Source organism: Zingiber officinale, chromosome 5A (genome assembly GCF_018446385.1).
Source record: "Zingiber officinale cultivar Zhangliang chromosome 5A, Zo_v1.1, whole genome shotgun sequence".
NCBI classification, from domain to species: Eukaryota; Viridiplantae; Streptophyta; class Magnoliopsida; order Zingiberales; family Zingiberaceae; genus Zingiber; species Zingiber officinale.
In genome coordinates this window covers 22,231,557-22,253,939 of record NC_055994.1, presented here as the reverse complement: position 1 = coordinate 22,253,939, position 22,383 = coordinate 22,231,557, and the positions used below count along the sequence as shown (strand labels likewise).

General features: G+C 37.6%; 1 protein-coding gene and 3 long non-coding RNA genes across 4 annotated transcripts; 3 read left to right on the top strand and 1 right to left on the bottom strand.

The window, feature by feature from the left end:
* The first annotated feature begins 9,042 nt into the window (after positions 1-9,042).
* On the top strand, positions 9,043-9,705 carry LOC121982686. The gene is made up of 3 exons (XR_006112186.1): positions 9,043-9,119; positions 9,354-9,536; positions 9,642-9,705. It is a non-coding gene; the product is annotated as an uncharacterized LOC121982686 (long non-coding RNA).
* Positions 9,706-11,409: 1,704 nt separating this feature from the next.
* On the top strand, positions 11,410-16,997 carry LOC121982684. The gene is made up of 3 exons (XR_006112184.1): positions 11,410-11,754; positions 16,775-16,828; positions 16,911-16,997. It is a non-coding gene; the product is annotated as an uncharacterized LOC121982684 (long non-coding RNA).
* Positions 13,433-13,928, bottom strand: LOC121982685. The gene is made up of 3 exons (XR_006112185.1): positions 13,874-13,928; positions 13,566-13,785; positions 13,433-13,450 (listed from the first exon to the last, which is right to left on the bottom strand). It is a non-coding gene; the product is annotated as an uncharacterized LOC121982685 (long non-coding RNA).
* Positions 16,998-21,381: 4,384 nt separating the features above from the next.
* Positions 21,382-22,048, top strand: LOC121979474. The gene is made up of 2 exons (XM_042531464.1): positions 21,382-21,608; positions 21,706-22,048. Exons 1-2 carry the CDS (start codon positions 21,382-21,384, stop codon positions 22,046-22,048), a joined length of 570 nt encoding a protein of 189 aa, XP_042387398.1.
* Positions 22,049-22,383: the final 335 nt, after the last annotated feature.

The window sequence follows — 22,383 nt, the reverse complement described above, 5'->3', positions numbered from 1 at the left end:
ATCCTAATTAGGCTACTTGAGTTGGACTCAAGTTGATTCATGTGTTCAATGAGTCTAATTTAGATTATGACTCATTGAATCAATTTAATTAAATGAATTAGATTCATTATATTAAATTAGCATGAATTAAATGGTTGGATTAGATCAACCATGAGAGAGATTAAGTCAAGTTTGACTTGACTTGAGAGGAAGATGAAGAGTCAAGTTTGACTTGACTTTATGCCACCTCATTGGTGAGTTGGCATTAAGTGGACCAATGATGATGCTCCACATCATCATGGTTACTTAAGTGAAGTGCCACCTCATGGGAGTTACCAAGAGTTGTGACTCTTGGTATCCCATGGAGGTTACAAACCACTTAATTAGATGAAAAAAGAGTTTCATTTTGGCATAAGTAACTCTCATTCAAGTGATCTTCCTCCTCCTAAGCTCTCTTCTTGCTCCTTCTCTTCTCTTGGTCGTGGGTTTCAAGCAAGGAGGAAGAAAGGAGAGTGAATCTAATCCAAGAAGAAAGGTTAGTGAAAGTCACATAGAAATTTTAGAGGAGTGTGTTCTCTTCTTTTCCTTTCTTCTTCTTCCAATCCTACCCGAGAGCCCTAGAGAGTGCTAGCACACTTGTGGTGCTCTTCTTCTCCATCTTTGAGTGTTAGAGAACACTTCTTGTTCGTGTGGATATCACTAGAGAGTTGTCTACGTTGACAACTTCGAGATCCGGCGTACCGTTGGACGAGCGGGATTTGCGAGGGCACGCTTCAAAGGTATAAAATGTTTTTCCTTTGTAGATTTACTGTAGATCATAGTTTGAAACTCGTACTTGTATTTTCGAAAGTTTTCTCCGCACGGATCCAATGGCTAGGGGGTTTCGGGGTTTCCGCGACTCGAAAAAGCGGTTTTCGCGGTCCGAAAAATCCAACAGTGGTATCATAGCCACGTGCGAAGCTTGTACGAGTTTAGTTTTTGTTTTTATGACAAAAATTCAGTTCTCTGATATTCTGTAATTTTATGGTTTTTAGAGTTTTTATGGGTATTTTTCTCGTAGAAGCGAAGCACAAGTGTTTCGGCACTTGTAGGCTTCGACTACCGAGAAGAATTTTCCAAAAAGGGCAAAGTTTCGCCCCAAAATTTTTTGGGACAGAGGGCTTAGGCGCTGTTAGATCGCAAAGGAACCCTCGCGATGGTTAGATCACGGGTAGGGGCGCTGCCCCTGGCCCCGCAAGGGGATTCGTTCCGCGATTGCGCCCGAAAACGCTAAACGGGACCGCCGGGAAAAATTTACTCATAAAATTGTAAAAATTATAAAAAATTACATAAAATTATGAAAATATATAATTTTGAATTATATATTAATTTTGTGATAGTCATGGCCTAAAAAGACCCAATGTGATTGGATTTGTGTTGTAATTCATAATACGGCCTGCGTGTCGTCATGTGATTTGTGTGCTGTATTTTGATTCGCGACCTGCACGTCGTGCCTTCTATTTTATTCTTGTTGTAAATTAGATTTAGACTCGAATGTAACTCGAGTTTCTAAAATTGTAATGTACAAAATTGGAGCGGTGGAAGATCCACTCGAGACGGAGTTACGAGGAAGGCGCGAGCAACACAAGGTGGTCAAAAGGAAGGAGCTTGAGAAGCTATTGACCTTAGGTTGACCATCCGATCTTCTCATTGGCTTGAGAAGATCGTAGTAGGGTCATGACATAATCACAAAATTATTTGATTAATTATTTAATTAATTGTTTTGTGTGTATGTGATGCATGCTAGTTAATTAAGTAATTAATTAGTGCCTTACGATTAGATTAGATCTAAGTCGTGCACATGATGCACCCTTCGATTAGATTAAATCTATCGAGTATATGATACGCATCATCGTTTAGATTAGATCTAAATCACGTCAACTCGTAATGCCTACCATGCCGTGATACCTACCACTACCTCGATCGCATGTTGTTGTTGAATCTGCCAAAGCAGAGCAACACATACTATCTTGGTAGGGTACGGAGGGACAATCTTGGTCCCGCCTATCAACGCATGGGTGAGTACAACTCAATTAGATTGAGTATTCCTAGTTAACTAGGTTGGATCGAGTATAACTATAGGCATTCTTCCAACGGTTGGAAAGATAGGTCAAAATCACATATATATTAACTCTCGGGCGTATTAGCCAAAGCTAACTCAAGTTTTAATATAAATGCGGATATTGATCCTATAAACAAGAGTTGCATAGAGATGTAATTGGTAATCGTTACCTACCGATCATACTAAGTTTTGGGCGTATTAGCCAAAGCTAACTCAAGGGTTAGTATGATGTGGATCTTGTCCCATATGAATTATAGAATTCAGTGGGAGCATCATTTAGTTAAAAGCCTAATTAAATGATTAAGAATATGATATTTATTTCTGCATTTATTTCTGTTGTAGATTACCATGACGTCGAATACGAACACCTTCTCTCTGCGATATGTCCTTAAGAAGGACAAGCTCAATGGAGCAAATTTCCTGGACTGGTACAGGAACCTGAGAATAGTTCTCACCCAAGAACGTAAACTGTACGTTCTGGAGCAGCCCATTCCGGAGGCTCCTCCTGCCACTGCCACGCGAGCAAACCGAGATGCTTACAAGAAGCATCAAGATGACGCATTAGATGTGTCCTGTCTTATGCTCGCGACCATGAACTCTGAGCTTCAGAAGCAACATGAGTTGATGGGCGCTTACGATATGGTTGAACATCTTTGTCACCTATATCAAGGACAAGCAAGGCACTGGAAGAGGAACTCCAAAGAATACCTGGAAGATCTTACAAAGAAGAGAAATAAGATTTCTAATTCAAGTATACATGTTATAGAAGTCAACCTCTCTATTTCTTCATCGTGGGTATTAGATACCGGATGTGCTTCACACATTTGTACTAATGTACAAGCGCTGAGAAATAGCAGGGCATTGACGAAGGGTGAGATAGACCTACGAGTAGGCAATGGAGCACGGGTTGCTGCTATTGCTATAGGAACTTACCATCTATCTCTGCCCTCTGGGCTTGTACTAGAATTAGATGATTGTTGTTATCTGCCTGCTTTAACTAAGAACATTATATCTGTTTCTTGTTTGGACAAGAAAGGTTTTTCGTTTATAATAAAGAATAAATGTTGTTCCGTCTATTTAAACGAAATGTTCTATTGTAGTGCACCTCTAATAAACGGACTCTATATTCTAGACCTTGAGAGTCCTATCTATAACATAAAAACCAAGAGGTTCAAGTCAAATGACCTGAACCAAACCTATCTCTGGCACTGTCGCTTAGGTCATATAAATGACAAGCGCTTATCCCAGCTCCCTAAGGATGGTTTGCTGAACTCATTTGATTTTGAATCATATGAGATATGCGAGTCATGCCTACGAGGCAAGATGACCAAGACTCCCTTTAGTGGGTATAGCGAGAGAGCAACTGATTTGTTAGGACTCATACATAGTGATGTATGTGGCCCTTTCAATGTTGCTGCTAGAGGCGGTTATAGATACTTCATCACATTTACTGATGACTTCAGTAGATATGGTTATGTGTACTTGATGACACATAAGTCTGAATCCTTTGAAAAGTTCAAAGAATTCAAGAATGAAGTACAGAACCAGCTTGGCAAGAGTATTAAGATACTTCGATCCGATCGAGGTGGAGAATACCTTAGCCATGAGTTTCGTGACTACCTAGCTGAGTGTGGGATTCTATCCCAACTCACTCCTCCTAGAACACCACAGTGGAATGGTGTATCCGAAAGGAGGAATCGTACCCTATTAGATATGGTACGATCGATGATGAGTCACACAGATCTTCCGACATACCTTTGGGGCTATGCTCTAGACACGGCAACTTTTATACTCAACCGAGTTCCATCAAAGGCCGTGATAAAGACACCATATAGGATATGGACTGGGAGAGATGCCCAGGTGTCTTTCATGAGGATTTGGGGTTGTGAGGCTTACGTTCGACGTCAAGTCTCAGACAAATTAGGACCCAAATCCGACAAGTGCTACTTTATTGGATATCCCAAGGAAACTAAGGGATATTACTTCTACATTCCCAGTCAGCACAAGGTAGTTGTGGTAAAGACTGGGGTCTTTCTAGAAAGGGACTTTGTTTCTAGAAAGACTAGTGAGAGCGCGTTCGATCTTGAAGAAGTTCAAGATGCTAACAATAGCACTGATGCCTCGATGGAAATTGAACTGGAACCACAAAGTGTTGTGGATGATGCTGTTCTACAAAGAGTTGAGGAACAATAACCAGTTCAAGTAGACATACCTCTTCGCAGGTCTGATAGGGTACGTCGTCAGCCTGAGAGATACTCATTTCTCTTGTCTGACCATAATGACATTGTGCTCATAGATGATGAGCCTACCACCTATCAAGAAGCTGTGATGAGACCAGATTCCGAGAAATGGCTAGAAGCCATGAGATCCGAAATGAAATCCATGTACACCAACCAAGTATGGACTTTGGTTGATCCACCTGAAGGGGTAAAACCCATTGGGTGTAAGTGGGTCTTTAAGAGAAAGACTGACATGGATGGACTTATCTATAAGGGTCTCTTGGTAGCTAAAGGTTTCAAGCAGATTCATGGTATTGACTATGATGAAACCTTTTCTCCAGTAGCGATGTTTAAGTCCATTCGGATCATGCTTACTATTGCAGCCTACCATGACTATGAGATATGGCAGATGAATGTCAAAACCGCGTTTCTGAATGGAAATCTACTCGAGGATGTGTACATGACACAACCTGAGGGTTTTGTAGATCCACAGCATACTAGCAGAGTATGCATACTAGCAGACTATGCAAGCTTCTCGGAGTTGGAATCTTCGATTCGATGATGCGATCAAACAGTTTGGTTTCATTAAGAACGAAGATGAGCCTTGTGTCTACAAGAAGGTTGTAGGGGATATAGTTGTCTTCCTCATATTGTATGTGGATGACATATTACTCATTGGGAAGGACATCCCTATGCTTCAGTCTGTCAAGACCTGGCTAGGGAGTTGCTTCTCAATGAAGGACTTAGGTGAGGCATCCCGCATTCTAGGGATTCAGATCTATAGAGATAGATCTAAGATGTTGCTTGGCCTAAGTCAGAGTACATACATTGACAAGGTACTCCTTCGGTTTGCCATGCAGAACTCCAAGAAGGGATTTCTGCCGATGTCACATGGCGTGAGTCTTTCGAAGACTCAAGGTCCCTCTTCTAGAGAGGAGAGAGCCCGCATGGATCAGATCCCTTATGCCTCAGCCATAGGATCGATCATGTACGCCATGCTATGTACTCTACCTGATGTCTCGTATGCTTTGAGCATGACGAGCAGATACCAATCAGATACAGGTGAAAGTCACTGGATAGCGGTCAAGAATATTCTTAAGCACTAAAGAAGGACTAAAGAATATTTCTTGATATATGGAGGCAATGATGAGCTAGTTGTAAAGGGTTACAGTAATGCTAGCTTCCAGACCGACCAGGATGACTATAGATCGCAGTCGGGGTTCGTGTTTTGCATTAATGGTGGTGTTGTGAGCTGGAAGAGTTCGAAGCAGGACACAGTAGCTGATTCTACAACAGAGGCCGAGTATATTGATGCATCAGAGGCAGCAAAGGAGGCAGTTTAGATTCGCAAGTTCATCACTGAACTTGGGGTGGTTCCTAGCATTACTGACCCCTAATGAGCTCTATTGTGATAAGAATGGAGCTATAGCACAGGCGAAGGAACCTCGCTCACACCAGCGGACCAAACACATACTACGACGCTTCCATGTCATTCGAGAGATCATCGAGAGAGGAGATGTGAAGATTTGCAGAGTACCTACAGAGGCTAACATCGCAGATCCCTTGACCAAGGCTTTGGCACAGAGGAAGCATGATGGTCACACTAGGTCATTTGGGCTTAGAGCCTACACTGATTGGCACTAGTGCTAGTGGGAGATTGTTAGCTAGAGCCCTAGAGTCAATCATTTGATGATTGTATTTTGGACTTGTTGTATCATATTCTATATAAATAAAGGCATTTAGTTTTTGGTTATTATACTTACTTGTATTGGTGCCAAATAAACTAAGTATAATAACGTCCTTGAGTAGACGGATCTCACTTATATCAATCGGTTAGTTGAACCGATAGTGAGATGATATAGGGAACACTACTCTTAATCATTCCTAGTCGAGTATTAACATTCAGGGACAATGTTAATGCAATAAGACTAGCATGTAGGTCAACTCGATGACTTGATCTAACAAGTCATGGATATAGAGATATCATGTTGATACATGGGTATGCATTAGAGAATGTATACTTAATGACCCGCCATGAGAAAGTATCATGGATCGTTATATGAGTGTCATATACTTTCTCATGTGGCTATTAGTATGACTACTAGTCCTTAGACCTGAAGTCACCATGGTTTCCTATATAAGGAGTTATGTACTTTGGTTTCGTCAAACGTCACCCGTAATTGGGTGGATCATAAAGGCGATTACTGGGTATGTAACAAAGTATGCGGAGGGATGTGAGTGATGTAGATGGGATATATCCCTCCTATATGACGGGAGAGACATCGATATTCTTGATAGAGTGAGACCACGAAGTGCATGGCCATGCCCAAATGAGTCAATATAGGATATTGAGCTCATTTGATTGAGTAAGTCTACTTGGAGTTCAAGATTTAGATTGATTAGAGGATGACACGGTCTATGCCTCACATTGATCAATCTAGATGTCTAGGATAGAAGGACACTTGTCATATATTGTGAGGAGTCACAATTAGTAGTCACAAGGTGATGTTGGATCTCAACATTCCTGTAACATTGGATAGTAATGATGTATTGCTAGATACCGCTCATTACTTATGTTTCTAAATGAGTTTAGGGGCATTGCCAATGTTACAAGAACCTATTGGGTCACACACAAAGAACAAGTGGATGGAGATTAGGTTCATATGATGAACCAAGAGGATTAGATTCATTTGATAAATCAAATTGGATTAAGAGTAATCCTAATTGGGCTAATTGAGTTGGACTCAAGTTGATTCATGTGTTCAATGAGTCTAATTTAGATTATGACTCATTGAATCAATTTAATTAAATGAATTAGATTCATTATATTAAATTGGCTTGAATTAAATGGTTGGATTAGATCAACCATGAAAGAGATTAAGTCAAGTTTGACTTGACTTGAGAGGAAGATGAAGAGTCAAGTTTGACTTGACTTTATGCCACCTCATTGGTGAGTTGGCATTAAGTGGACCAATGATGATGCTCCACATCATTATGGTTACTTAAGTGAAGTGCCACCTCATGGGAGTTACCAAGAGTTGTGACTCTTGGTATCCCATGGAGGTTACAAACCACTTAATTAGATGAAAAAAGAGTTTCATTTTGGCATGAGTAACTCTCATTCAAGTGATCTTCCTCCTCCTAAGCTCTCTTCTTGCTCCTTCTCTTCTCTTGGTCGTGGGTTTCAAGCAAGGAAGAAGAAAGGAGAGTGAATCTAATCCAAGAAGAAAGGTTAGTGAAAGTCACATAGAGATTTTAGAGGAGTGTGTTCTCTTCTTTTCCTTTCTTCTTCTTCCAGTCCTACCCGAGAGCCCTAGAGAGTGCTAGCACACTTGTGGTTCTCTTCTTCTCCATCTTTGAGTGTTAGAGAACACTTCTTGTTCGTGTGGATATCACTAGAGAGTTGTCTACGTTGACAACTTCGAGATCCGGCGTACCGTTGGACGAGCGGGATTTGCGAGGGCACGCTTCAAAGGTATAAAATGTTTTTCCTTTGTAGATCTACTGTAGATCATAGTTTGAAACTCGTACTCGTATTTTCGAAAGTTTTCTTCGCACGGATCCAATGGCTAGGGGGTTTCAGGGTTTCCGCGACGCGAAAAAGTGGTTTTCGCGGCCCGAAAAACCCAACACTGTTACCCTTCTCAATTTGCTAAGAATCCCACATTCGGGTCGATTTTTGATCTCTGCTTTTATTAGTTGTCGTTAGCACATTAAATTCATTTATGATGTATGAGTCTATAGCATAGGGTTTCTTGGAATGTTTGGTTGCAATTTGGTAAGGAAAGGTTTGATTTCACCGCGTCTTAGGAGAAAAGGGTCGTGTTAATATAGATGACCTGGGTGAAGATTGGTTGTGAAATGGAGCAGTATTAGGTTTTGGAGCAGATAGGGAAAGGTGCATTTGGGTCAGCTCTACTGGTGAAGCATAAGGTCGAGAACAAGAGGGTGTCCTTTTGTCTCCGAAAACCTAACCGACTCACTCGTCGATTTCAAGCTACGGGAGCTTGCCTCCGTCGGAGCGGGACCTTCTCGCTCTGCCAATTCCAGCGCCGAGCACGAGGAGCTTCTCGAAATCTCCAGGGGCTTCTCTGACTGCTCCAGCTTTGGCTCCGACATCTCCGGCGAGCTCCAGAGGCTGGCCTCCTTTTCCATATCTGAGGTGCCGCAGAGCGTTGTGGCATCCAACGTCGAAGGTTTCGAGGAATCCGGGCTCAGCACATCGTCGGAGAGCCTAGAGTACGTGTCGGTGGAGGGCGTCGAGCCGGTGGTGCGTGCTTGCGTGGAGCGTCTGAGGTCAGTGTCGGTGGAGGCGAAGCGGGAGGCTGCGGCGAGGATCCGGCTCCTGGCGAAGCACCGGTCGGATTTCTGGTCGCTGATCGGGGCGTCGGGGGCGAGCACGGATCCGGCTGCGCAAGAGAATGCGGCAACGGCGCTGCTTAACCTTTTGCTGGAGGAGGCCAACAAGAGGCGCATAGCGGCGACGGGCGCGATCAAGCCGCTAGTGTACGCCCTGCGGACAGGGACAGCCTCTGCGAAGCAGAACGCTGCGTGCGCGTTGCTGAACATTTCGATGATCGAGGAGAACCGGGCAATGATAGGAGCATGTGGAGCGATCCCACCGTTTGCTTGCTACCTCATCTATATAGAAAAAAAGTCAATAGCCATCTTGTTCATATGCTCGTAATAGCATGTGTTTTGTATAGTGTTTGCATGCTATTTATTCATTTTGTTTATCTTTGCCACTATTGCAGATGGAGCTAATTTCAAAAGTAAGAAGCCCATTTATTGTGGATTATAAAGATTCCTGGGTTGAAAAGGTTTTTAAAAGTTTACTTCCCCTTGATTTATTATGATAAGTTTCTTTTCTGTTTTAGCATTTAGATTGTAAATGGATGTTTTATGACTGCATGTTATATGTATTAGAACTCTAGTTATTTAATCTATGTTTATTCATTCAGTCAATATTCTATGATTTCTTAAACTAGCTTTGTTATTGCAACTGAAAAGATATTTTACATGCACTCTTTGATTAATAACTATATTGGTTATAGGAGCAGAGTGAAGAGCTTGCGCATACTTTTGTGGACTAGATTGACTCTGAGAATAGCTGCCTAGGCTATATGGTTTCAGGGTCTAAAGCTAATAGTGCTTCAATTCATCAAAGTGCTGCTATAAATAGCAGTAGAGTTGTCCATGCCCAAGAGTTTGATGTTTCAGTAACAATGTTGAATATTGTATGTAGTTCAACGCATTTTGTCAAAATTTTTCTTTCCATAATTAGTGAATGAGTTAATAAATTGCTCTCTTCTTAGTATTTTTGTTAATTTGGTTCTTCACAGGCAATCATTCTCTACCATATCCATGAGTATGCACATTCATTATCTGTTCTCAAAAAGCTGTTCCAGAATATCGAGCCAATTAAAGAGGTATGCCTTAATTTAATCATCTTATGAGTTATTGATAAGATAATTTTTTTTATTCTGCCTTGTTATTTTTTCCTATGCAGCAAATAGCTCTCCATGATGCCTTCTGCTAAGGTCAACTGCATCTCATCAATTTGTAGACATGTATCTCATCTTCTATGGATGTAAACACTAAGCAATGTGATGTTTCTTTTCTGTTTAACATGAAATCTAATAAGTTGTATGTATCTTTTTTTTTAATATTTTCTAGACATAAAGGAAAAATTATGGAAGCAGTTCCAAAGACAAGAGGAAGGTCAAGAAGTTGTAGCCCTCGACCTAGGTAATGATTTTTTATGTCAATCAGAATTGACATTTTACAATTTTTTTTTTTTTGGAAGTTTGTGTACCTTTGTGGTTTTTCTCTTAGTTAGCACTTCAACTCACATAGTTGATATGGAATGGCTATTATCTTTTTTAGAGTTATCCCTCTTGAAAAAATACAGAATATTTCAAATTTCTGTTCAAGTTATTGCAAGATTACCTCAGTCATATAGATTGATGTCATTTGAACCTAATCTAAGAAATTGCTTGATCAGCGCTACCACATATTCAAGCTATGAGAAAACGAAAAGTCCTTTATGATGAAAAATATATAAGATTTTGGGGCTTAAAAATGGTGAAAAGATGAACAGAGCTTGCACATGGCTTAATGACCTAAGGATATCTTTTATGAAATTGCAGCAAATGCATGACGGATGTAATTCTGCGGTGAGACCAACAAGTAAGAGTAATAGGATTTTAACTTTCTCTGTGGTCAACCTTGCATAACGGAACTTGTAGTTTCCTACTCTGTGTTGTTTGCTATGAAGAAGAGTGTACTGTAATCATGTGTGAACTGTGGATATTGTAGATTTCAGAGTCAAAGTCATCAGCCCGCATTAACTTTAGCGTCCAAATATTAGATGCTAAGTTGTTAAGATTAAACCTCAAGGGGCCCTCCTCACCTTTTCTTGCACCTAACCATTCATAAGACTTCAACTCCTAGGGTGTTTAGCATTTGCATTCCAGATTCATTATATTTCATGCGCAGGAAGTTTAGATTCTTTACCACAAATAAATTCTTAGATTTAGTGTTTTTAGAATGTTTAGGTTCTGTGAACTGTTGTGATAATGGAACCTATTGTCTACTTGTTTATTTCTTCACTTTGATTATCATTTGTCATTGATTTAATCTGTATTTTAGTTGAAATATAATTCAACTTCAACTCATAAGGATTTTACACTGACCATATTTTACTTGGTTCTTCTCCATACGAAGATCAATTGACCAGTTATTATATAAATCAAGAATATAAAATTCCTCAAATTTGTTCTATTTTAATTGAAATCTCATTGCTTCCCAAAGATGACAGTGATCCACTGATTCTTTGTTGGGTTTGATATGAAAGAAGAAATTGCATATTTGGTATCCACACTTCTACTTTTTGTGTGAAGACTTTTACACTGTTTGTCTTTAGGTCTCCTTAAGAGTTGCAACTAAGGGTTTGATGTTGTTTCTCCATGTCAAAATGTATTAATTGGCTGCTATATGAAACATGTCTATTTTTTCCTCTAATTATTTCTATTTTAACGAATATCTTACTCATTTTTAAAGTACATGATGATTTGTTGTTGACTTGCATACAAAAGAAGAGAAGTTTATTTACTATGTGTAGTTCTTGTTTGTGTGAACTCTTAATCATTTTCTATTTATTTCAGGTTCTTCATAACATTGCTATTGCAGAATACTTTCACTGGAATATGCTACGTAATTCAATAACTCCTATTTTTCCACTGGACTGTTAATCTCTTTTTGATTTTGTGGATAACTTTGCTACAAACTATGCTCTGAAGAGAGTTTATTATGTCAACTATGCATTGGGGATATCTGGACGCAGGAAACCTTGCTGGCATCTATTATGAACAAAGTCAACTTGACATGGCAATTCTGCATTACAAGCAAGCTATCAACTGTGATTCTACCTTTATTAAAGCTTACAATAATTTGGTAAGTTGATAATGGTCTAATATGTCAAAATGTGCACTACAACAAAAACTGCAAACGACAACGGATATTATCCGTTGTCGTATGGTCAAAAAACCGTTGTAACTGAGGGCGTTGTAGAATGTATTGCCCTACGACAACGGTTTTGAAACCGTTGTCTTTGTAGACATTTGACAACGGTTTTTATCTGTTGTTGTTTATATGCTCAAAATTTGTTTACGAAGGATACGACAACGTTTTAAAGCCGTTGTGGTAGATAATTTCAACAACAGAAATAAACTGTTGTGATAGACTCTTTTTACAACAGATTAATTTTAAAACCGTTGTGGTAGATAATTTTAATATGTTTTACAACAGATAAAACCGTTGTCTTTTATCACATTTTATAAAAAAAAATCCGTTGTGGTTATTTACTTTTTATAATATTTCTAACCGTTGTCTTTAATGTTCATGTTGTAACATGATAATAACAAACAACCAATCTTTATTTAATATAAACAAACCACCAATACAAAACTAAATATTTACTACATTCAATCCATGAAAATGTTATCTTCAAATTTCAAAAATTAACTACATAAGAAAATTAACAAACAACCAAGCTTTAAGCTTCTGCTTCTATTTCAAGGGGGTCTCTTTATGATCCAAAATTCTCTTCTTCTTCTCTTTAATGAATTGCAGGAACTTCTTGTAGTCCATTTGATACTATACAAGAACAACTTGAAACCTGCATATCCATGAAATGATGTAAGGAAGTGCATCTCACAAAGAGAAAAAATTAATGTTAACTCTTCTAGGATATCATGAGTCAAAACACCAGAGATTCAATGCATCATAAAGCATAATCTTAGTATTTCTCAAATGTAACTACCATAGAGTGCTCAATTTTTCTACCATCTATGTTATACGTCATGTATAAGTGAGAAAACATTTCTAGACAATGATATTGCTAATATTGAAATTTCAGGCAGATACTATATCAATTTTTATCTATAACCACGATAATGACTTTTTGACAACTACCCTAAGATTATAGTTGGCAAAATAATAGATCCCTAAAGTAAATACCCAACATTGGAAATAGTAAATTTTTCATCTATAAACTAACTTTTGGAAAAATAGCAAAGAATCAGACAGATATGTATGTGTTTGAGAGGTATTGAATACTAAAAGATTCATTAGAAAGAAAATTACACACTAAGGAAGAAATATAGGGTCAAATTTTTACCTTATGCAGATGTGAGAAGGCACACTTGAACAAACAACCAATTCACTTCTTGGAACAGATCAATAGGAATCTCTGTCACACAAATACAAAACATGCTTAGAACCTATAGACTTTTAACACTATCAAGTGCAAACTAAATGGCTGAAGAAAAGACATGTAAATGTAACAGAATCCAGCAAATTTGCAAGTGTATTTAAAGGAAAGAACTGTTATGTATCTGCAAATAAAAATTTGAAAGAACTTCCAGAGTCAAATATAGAGCAGAATAAGACTAAGGCACCTAGCTATTATAATAGTGGATCTCCCCAACATGAGAATATCCAGAGCCTCTTGAACAACCTTTTCGGCCTCAAAATCAAGTCCACTTGTGACCTCATCCAGTAGAAGAATAGAAGGATTTGAAAGCACAACACGAGCTATTGAGATTTTTATTTTCTGTTCTTCAGTCAATGATAAACCAGTCCTACCAACCTATATTACATCATGTTCAATAAGTGTAATGCAAAATAGAATATCAAATGAGACTCAACCCAAAATTAAACATGATCAAAAGACAAGCTCAAAATTAAACATGTGCAAGATCAACCTGAGTTTCGTATCCCATTTCAAGAGAAGTTATGAAATCATGTGCATGAATTGTTTTAGCAGCTTCTTCAATCTGATTAGATGTAGCAGATCTTCCATAAGCTATATTATCCTTGATGCTCAAACTTAACAAAGTTGGTTCCTGGGTAACTAGTCCAATTTGGCTTCTCAACCATTCCAACTTCAGATGTTTTATATCTCCCCATCCAATAGAACTTCACCTGCATCAAGAAATCAAGACGAAATTGTCAAGCATCAATGAAACATACATTAGTGTATGATAGGAAAACATAGTCAAAGAAGACAAACCTAAGGTAAGATCATAGAAACGCTCCATAAGAGGAATTATACTACTTTTTCTAGAATCATTCCTACCAACAAGGGTCACAATTCTTCTAGCAGGTATATTTTGGTAAAAGCCACTCAGTATGAGAATTTCTGGACGTGAAAGATAGCTGAAGTAAATATTCCTGAACTCAATATTTCCTTGCATTGTAGCTAAGGTACTTCCATCCTGATTAAGAGAAGAATTTGAACAGCTTATCATCTCAAAAAGTTTGTAAGCAGCAATTCTCCCTTGCTCAAATGAATAGAAATTGATAGCCGCTTGATTAAGTCCACTGAAAATGACAGACTTAATGAGAACAAAAGATATCCTAGAGAGAAAATGAAAAGATATACTGGAGATGAATGTAGGTTTCATAACAAAGCTTACTTACAGACTACTTAAAATTACAACAAACAAAGTTGTAATAATTTCTCCACCATTAGCCTTTCCATTCGAAATCAGGAACCTCCCAACCCAAAGTTGTAAAGCACAAGAACATATAGTAAGACCATATGTGAAGTCAAGACCAAGGCCTTGCACTAGACTAATCGGTATTCCATACCTTAGTGTAGCTTGAAGTGAGGTTGCATAAGAATACTTAGCAAGAGTATCATTTGTAAAGGCATACAATGTTCTAATGTATGAAATCGCCTGCAAAATCAAAAAGTGTGTAAAAAGAACCAAATTGTACGGTTGAACTACAAAATAGACATCATTGTTCACCATTGAAATTATATTGCTATAAATAGGACAAAGCACTGTCAGATTGATAATTTTGAAGATAAATCAACAAACTTTTTCAAATCAGTTTAGGTTTTATCATCATAGTTAAAAGGTCTAAGGTTGGGTATAAATATTTTTACATGTTCAATTGCACTAGTAGCAGTATCTCCATTTTCAAGGCCTAGTGCTAGAGAATACCCATCAATATGACATCAATTAAAGGACTTCATCAAATGGGATCCTGGAAAATAGTTGATAATTTAATTAAAATATCTTCTTCCAATGAAATGAAATGAAATGAAATGAAATTGGAGAATGATTTTTCACCATAAACAGACCTCACCACCTTCTCCAGAATTTGACTTCCCTCCTAATAGGTCCATTACAAATTACAATTGCAATTGCTTCATGTGTTTCCCTTGAAATATCTCTGAGAGGCATTCCACCCGTGGAGAACTGCTAAGCAATGGATGATGCAGATTCAACTTGTTCAAGTGGTATATGCTCTCTATCACCCTCTGTCACCCTTAAGCTCAAGTAGATCACGGAGAACCTAAGAAAGTGAAGTCATTGTCACTGACACACACACAGAGTTGATCGACAAACTTTATAAAGCTTCAAATATGCCATGCTTTTATAAACACAGTTTTAATTCTGAACAATAGATATATATAGGTTTTCTATGTAGTATGAACCATTGTGTTTGGAAGGCATAGATTAGTATACTACTCAATGCACACATCAAGTCTAGTCTAGAAACAATACTAGAACTAGAAGATAAACCATGGATACAACTATTTAATTAACACCAATCACAATTAATCCACCTATAATACCACAATGTGATATTAAGATAACAAGTCTTATTTTGGCATGTACACCTGAATATTTGATCTTATTTCATGAAACAACGAATGTAGTATGGCATGCAGTGCATAGGTGTATGCTCTAATTTTCAATGCAGATTTATGCATTTTCACTCTTTTCCAACCAAAATCAAGTCTAATAGCATTAAGTACAACCACTAAAAAGCCTATTTTATTACCATCAAACATGTTCATGCTGCTTGCTAATGTCAACTAAAGCAAAGAATTCACAACCATATGCAAAGCGAGAAAAAAGAAATATAGATTAACTTAATACCTGTAATACGAACAAGTGTTTTCCTCCCAGACAAATCTGTAACATGCTGCAAGCCCAAAACAGGTGAGAAAAATCAAAGCTTTAATTCCCCTTCTAAACCAACAGATCAGGAAGTGGACTTGTTTGACTCATAATGAAAGTATCATTAAAAGAAGAAAAGATGTGGGCAACACCGAACACTTGCTCCCCCTCCAGTATAGTTGGCCCAAGCATCACATTCTCCTCCTTGGGCTCCCTAGTCTTCTTTCTTCCCGACTACAAAACCAACAGGCAATAAGAAAAAAAGAGAGAGACGAGAGAGTAGTAACAACGAAGAGGAAGACGGCGACGGCGAGAGGCGGATTGAGCTTCGGCGATGGTGACGACGAGAGGAAGGCGGCGACGGCGACGACGAGAGGCGGATCGAGCTTCGGCTGCGACAGGTCGAAGGGAGGATCCCATGGCTTGGGGTCATGCTTCAGAAGGCTGTCGCAATGGTAGAGGAGGAAGTTGACTAGGGTTTTGAGGCACTTGCAGATCTTGCGCAAGTGCTCCATTTGGTGTCATGGCGTGAAGAGATAGTCGAGGAGAGGAAAGAAAAATGGCTTAGGGTTCGGGAATGCTAAGGGGAAAACACGGCGCGAAAAGATTTTTGCAGAGAGGGAAAGCAAAACTGCGAGGGGAAATGACGAAACAAATAAAGTCAAAGACAACGGTTTTATTAAAACTGTTGTCGTAGCCCACAAAAAAGCGCTTAAAGACAACGTTTTAGAAAACCGTTGTAAAAAGTGTTGTTAATTCAAAAAGAAATCGCTCAATGACAACAATTTTCCCAAAACCGTTGTCTTTTATATTTAATGGGGAGTTCAAAGACAACGGTTTTGGCAAAAACCGTTGTCTTTGAGCAAAAACGCAACGCTTTCTCTTAAAACCGTTGTCGTAGGAGTGTTGTCTTTTAACATTTTTGTTGTAGTGGTGGTATCGTTCTTGATGGTGAGCCAGGTTAGTTAATGATCGACTTTCTTGCACATTAAAAGGGGAATGCTCTCAAAGACGCTGGACATGTGGAAGAGGCTATCAACTTCTATAGGGTGACTTTTTAATTTGGATATTTTTATTCTCTTAGGTTTTTTTTCCTTGTTGAATAACTTCATTTTAATAATTTTTCCCAAGTCATGCCTTACTTTACAACCTATCCATCCACAAGCATTGTCAAGCCTTGGCAACATATACAAGGACTAGTAAGCTTTAGAAATGTTTGATGACAACTATGTGGATAGTTTATTTTTGTTCCTTAATGAAACTTCTCTTCATGCAACAACATGATGAGTGTTGCTGCATCATTCTATAAGGCAACTTTAGCAGTTACAACAGGGATATCTGCGCCCTTCAACAACTTGGCTATTATATACAAGCAACCGGTAGAGTACTATATCTGCCTTTTTCATCGCTAGTTTGAGAGTTACTGCATATTGCCTCATTTAATGGAAGAAAGTCATATAATTTGTCTATCTTCTTCTTTGTTGTCTTTGCCCCTAGTTGGAAATTGATAGTTCTCGTGTATTACACCAGGGAAATTATGCAGAAGTGATAGCCTGTTACAATGAAGTTCTTCGCAGACTGCTGCTGATGGTCTTGTCAATAGAGGGAACGCATTTAAGGAGATTGGTAGAGTTACTGAAGCAATTGAGGATTATATACGTGCTGTGAATATCAGACCAACTAAGCTTGAAGCCCATGCAAATTTGGCTTCAGCTTACAAAGATAGGTAATTTCTTCTTTGAATTTGTGCTGGTGTTGGACTATATCAGTATCTTACATCATTGATTCTTCTTTCTATTTATTTGTGGTTGAGATAATTGATGTGCGTTTCTCTTTTTAAGCATTCCAATTACTCATCTTGTTACCTGGTGCTCTTACTACTTTTTCAATTACGATTTTTTGTCTTGATTTACTAATATATTATTTATGTGTTTTTACAGTTTACAAATCTCAAGTACTCCAGAGTTGAAATTGATGAAGTACGGTTCGAGTGGACTGAATGCATGCTAGATTACATTTGAGTAGGAAAGGTATTTGATTGTTGAAAACTTTGGATGATGCATGCATTTGCATGGAATGTAAATTGTGAATATTACCTTGATGTGTACAATATCTATTATCTTTTGATGTTGTAAAAAGAATATTTGTGTATTTTATGGATACTGTTGTAAGAAAATATTTATGTAATTTGTGAATATTTGTGTATTTTATGGATACTGTAAGAAGAAGAATATTTGTGTAATTTGTGAATATTTGTGTATTTTTTGGTTATTGTCGGTTTTTCACTGTTTCGGAAATTAAATTTGTGCTGTTAAAAAATACTGATATTACATCGGTTTTCCACCGCTGCAAAACCGGTGTTATTAACTAATATTACATCGGTTGTATACCGCTGCCAAAACTGGTGTTATTAGCATATAATATTACATCGATTTTACACTGTTGATGAAACAGTGTCGTTAAGTGATACTACACCAGTTAATAACCGATTCGAACACCGGTGTCGTTAAGTGATACTACACCGGTTTTAACCCGATGTCTAAAATGGCAGACCTTTTACATTGCCTTCATAGACATCGGTCGAAAATGTAATAGACACCGGTGGAAAACCGATGTCTATGAGGGTTTTTGTTGTAGTGACAAGACTCTTGGGTTATTGACTTAGGAGCTACATATCACATGACACTTTCTCCAACCCATTTTATAACATATTCACCTTGTCCTATCAATAGGCAAATTATTGTTGTCGATGGTTTTGTTACTACAGTGGCTGGTGTTGGTCACATTTAATTGAGTCCATCCTAGCTATCCTAGCTATCAAAGATGTACACCATGTTTTGAAATTATCCATAAGTCTCTTGTCTATTCATAAACTACCCCGTGATATGAATTGTAATGCCTTGTTTTATCCCTCTCATTATGTATTTCAAGATCAAGTTTCAGGTAATAGGATTAGACTTGCTAAGGAAAGGGTGGTCTCTATTATCTCAATGTACCTATAGTCAAGCATGCTTTCTCAGAGTCTTATTTGTCTATTTCAAGTAATAATCTCATTTGGCATCAATATTTTCGTCTTGGTCATCCTTCATTTACTATTTTAAAGACAAGGTTCCTTTCCTTATTTAATAGTGTTAAGGTTGATTTTCATCATGAGGTATGTGAATTTGCCAAACATAGAAAGGCTACAAGTATTTTCATCCATCTACACAAAAATTTTATATCTATTGATGTCACTTTTGAGGAAATCAATCATTTGTTTCTCACCCTTATCTCCAAGGGAAATCTAACTCTATTGAGGAAGGTAAAAAAAAAAAAAAAGATTTAATCCTTCTTGATCCTATACAAGTCCAAAACTCAACTCCTACTCCTGAAAATGAAAATGTGGTATGCACAAATCTAATTTCTTCTCCTATTTTATTTTATTTTAATTTACCTATTGTCTTTAAAAAGGAATAAGAGAGTGTACTTAACATCTAAAATATTCATTGGTCAAATCAATATCTTTTCACAAATTTTCTGTACCTCACAAAAAGTTTCTTAAATGTCATCTCAGTTCCTAATGCCTTATTTAATGAGAAGTGGAGAGAAACTATGAAAATAGAGATGGAGGCATTTGAGAAGAACAAAACATGAGAAATTGTGGAGCTACCACAAAAGCAAAAACTTGTAGTGGGATGCAAATGGGTGTTCATTGTGAAGTTCAAGTTAGATTGGTCTCTAGAAAGATACAAAGAAAGGTTTGTTGCTAAGAGCTACACACAAACATATGGTGTAGACTATCAAAAAACATTTGCACCGTGACTAAGACGGATATAGTAAAACTTCTATTATCCTTGGTCATAAATTTCAATTGGAATTTACAGCAATTGATGTGAAATATCAGCAACTGATGTAAAGAATATCTTCCTTCATGGAGACTTAGAGAGACATATACACAACAATTCCACTAGGCTTTGGAGGAGAAATCAAAAGGAGCATGGTTTGCAAATTGAAAAAAAAAAACATAATATGTACTCAAGCAAACTCTAATAGCTTGGTTTGGCAGGTTTACAAAGGTGATGCTCAATTTTGAGGGGTCCATTATTATCACCGTATCAAAAATCATAGAATGCGTTTAAAATGATCTTGCATAACCAAACCAAATTCTACAAGTAATTCAAGTAGCCCCCAAAAGTTATCATTATTGCCTTGGTAATTTTTTTCATTATCCCTATAAAAAGCCAAATTATGCTTAGCAAAACATTTCACAATAGAAATAATCCTTACTAAAATAAGTTTACAGTGTTCTTTCTCTTTCTTAATTTTCACCTAGATTTCTTTGTCAATTATTTCAATCTTTTTCAAACTAATTTGCAAATCGATTCAAGTCCTCATGTTGGTAATATGTTCAATGTCATTCTCATATTGTCTAAGTGTGTCACTTAAACATTTCCAATCATTAAAACCTTCATTTGCTAGCAAACTTTTATTGTTCGTTGATTTAAACAATTTGCAACAAAAATAATATACTTTATTCTTATCTTTCGAGTACACAAGCCATTTTCTATCTTGATTCTTATCATTTGGTAATTTTCTTATGTAATAAGAATATTAAAAATGTCTCGAAAGCTCGTATACAGGGAACTTAAGATTAATTACATTCTCTTATAGGACCTTTCTCTACCAAAAGATCTCTTGTTTTATTATCAATGTTATCCCAAGATCTTGGATCATATATATATCCAAAACATGACCAGTCTACTCTAACTCACTTTCTTTCTCAATTATTTTACCAACTTCTACATTCAAATCATTATCATAATTTTCTTTCAATTCTTCTAACGTAACTCATTAGTTGTACGATTATTATCATCATTTTCTTTTAATTCTTATTGCTCATTCATTGCGTTAAAATTGAGTGTTACCATTCAACATAAGAACAACTTTGTTTCAGCTCAACGAGACACAATTGCATTAAATTTTCAACCACTTATTTTCACAAAAGGAACAAATAGAGAGAAAATAATCATGTATAGAGAGACATTGTTTAATCCAACAAAAACGAGGAGACTTTTAAATAAAAAGCAGATTTCTCCTATAAATAATGGCAACAACTAATTTTTATATATTATTCGCCACTTTATTTTTTTGTTAATAAAAACTGTTAGAATTGATGGCATTATATTAATTTTGGAGTTTTTTCCCCAATATTTCTGTGATTACAAGAAGAGAAACACAAGAATTAAAATCATGGAATTTTTCTCCATAGAAAGAAAGAAATAAAAATAGGAAAAAAGGAAAGAAAAATCGAAATCAGCTGTAAAAATTAGGCCGGACGATCGCAGATTCTGCGGCGTTCATGCTGAAAGAAAAGGAAAAATAACAAATATATATATGGTTGAATGATCTGAAAATCGAAAGAAAAGGAAAACAATCGTCGGAAAAACGCGGAAGATATGGATGATGGACCAAGTTATTCTAATCGTCTAAAAGAGATCGACCAAGAAGCATGGCGCACGACGCAGTATAAGAAGTTAGAAAATCCACAAGAAGACGAAACAATTAACAACAAATTAATTAACCTTTTTTTTCTTCCTGCTTCTCTTTCGCTTAAGTTGTTGCAATGGACGAAGGTGATAAGGATGTTAATACCGGCGGTTTCTGCTCGCACGGAGTCAAGGATGCCGATGACCGGAGGAGCGAGTCTTCTTCGTTTTACGGCGATTCGAACGACATCCTGTCGTCGGATCTCGCAGACGACGCGACCTACTCGTCTCCGAGCTCATCGTCGCTGCCTTCTTTTGACATGTCGTCGCTGTCGGTGTCGCTCGAGGCCAAGATCCCAGTCAAGTGAGTATATTGAAGTGTTTGATTTACATGCCGCCGTGTCCTCGGTCACTCTCGTTTCTCCAGCTTATGAGGTTGATTGACACTGTCAAACCTGCAGAAGAGGGCTGTCCAGGTTTTACGAGGGGAAATCAAAATCTTTCAGATGTCTGTCTGAGGTTCGATGCATTGAAGATCTTGCAAAACAGGAGACTCCCAGCGGAAAGAGGTTGAAGGAATCTGGAGAGTATGGGTTCGATTCGACGCAAAACCGGTGCAACGAACCAATATTCAATGGCAGGACAATATCGAAGAAGACGACATCGAAGGGTTCATCTGTCTTGTGGCAAGCGAGGAGGAACAGAAATGCTGGTTTACCAAGCAGCAAGAAAAATGCCCAGCCTACCTCTGCACGTGAACCTGCAGTACCGAAGATGGGCAATACGTTTGCAATAACAGATTAGATTTGACAAGAGAAAGTTCATTATGGTCGGCAATCGTTTTCTTTTTTTATGTCTCTATTTTGAGTCTATCTATTTATGATGCAGCAGAAATTCTCACTGAGTGGGAATGTTGAAATTGACAATGATGAAATAAAGGTTGGACGTTCTAGAAACTGCTGAGGTTGTGTCAGGCCTAAACATGCAACAACCGTCGAACTTGCATATATTTGTAAAAGCTAATGAAACAAAGTAGTAAGGAAAGAAGAAAAGTGAGATTAAGTTCAAATCTCTATCGTGGTAGGCTTTAATACTTATATATGAACAATATCCAAAATCCAAAGGCTGTTTAGTCATGA

Excerpts from the sequence above, each read along its gene's own strand:
- LOC121979474 (XM_042531464.1), top strand. The coding sequence starts at position 21,382 with ATGGACGAAGGTGATAAGGATGTTAATACCGGCGGTTTCTGCTCGCAC. Across the intron at positions 21,609-21,705 it reads GAGGCCAAGATCCCAGTCAA|AAGAGGGCTGTCCAGGTTTT; the intron begins GTGAGTATATTG and ends TCAAACCTGCAG.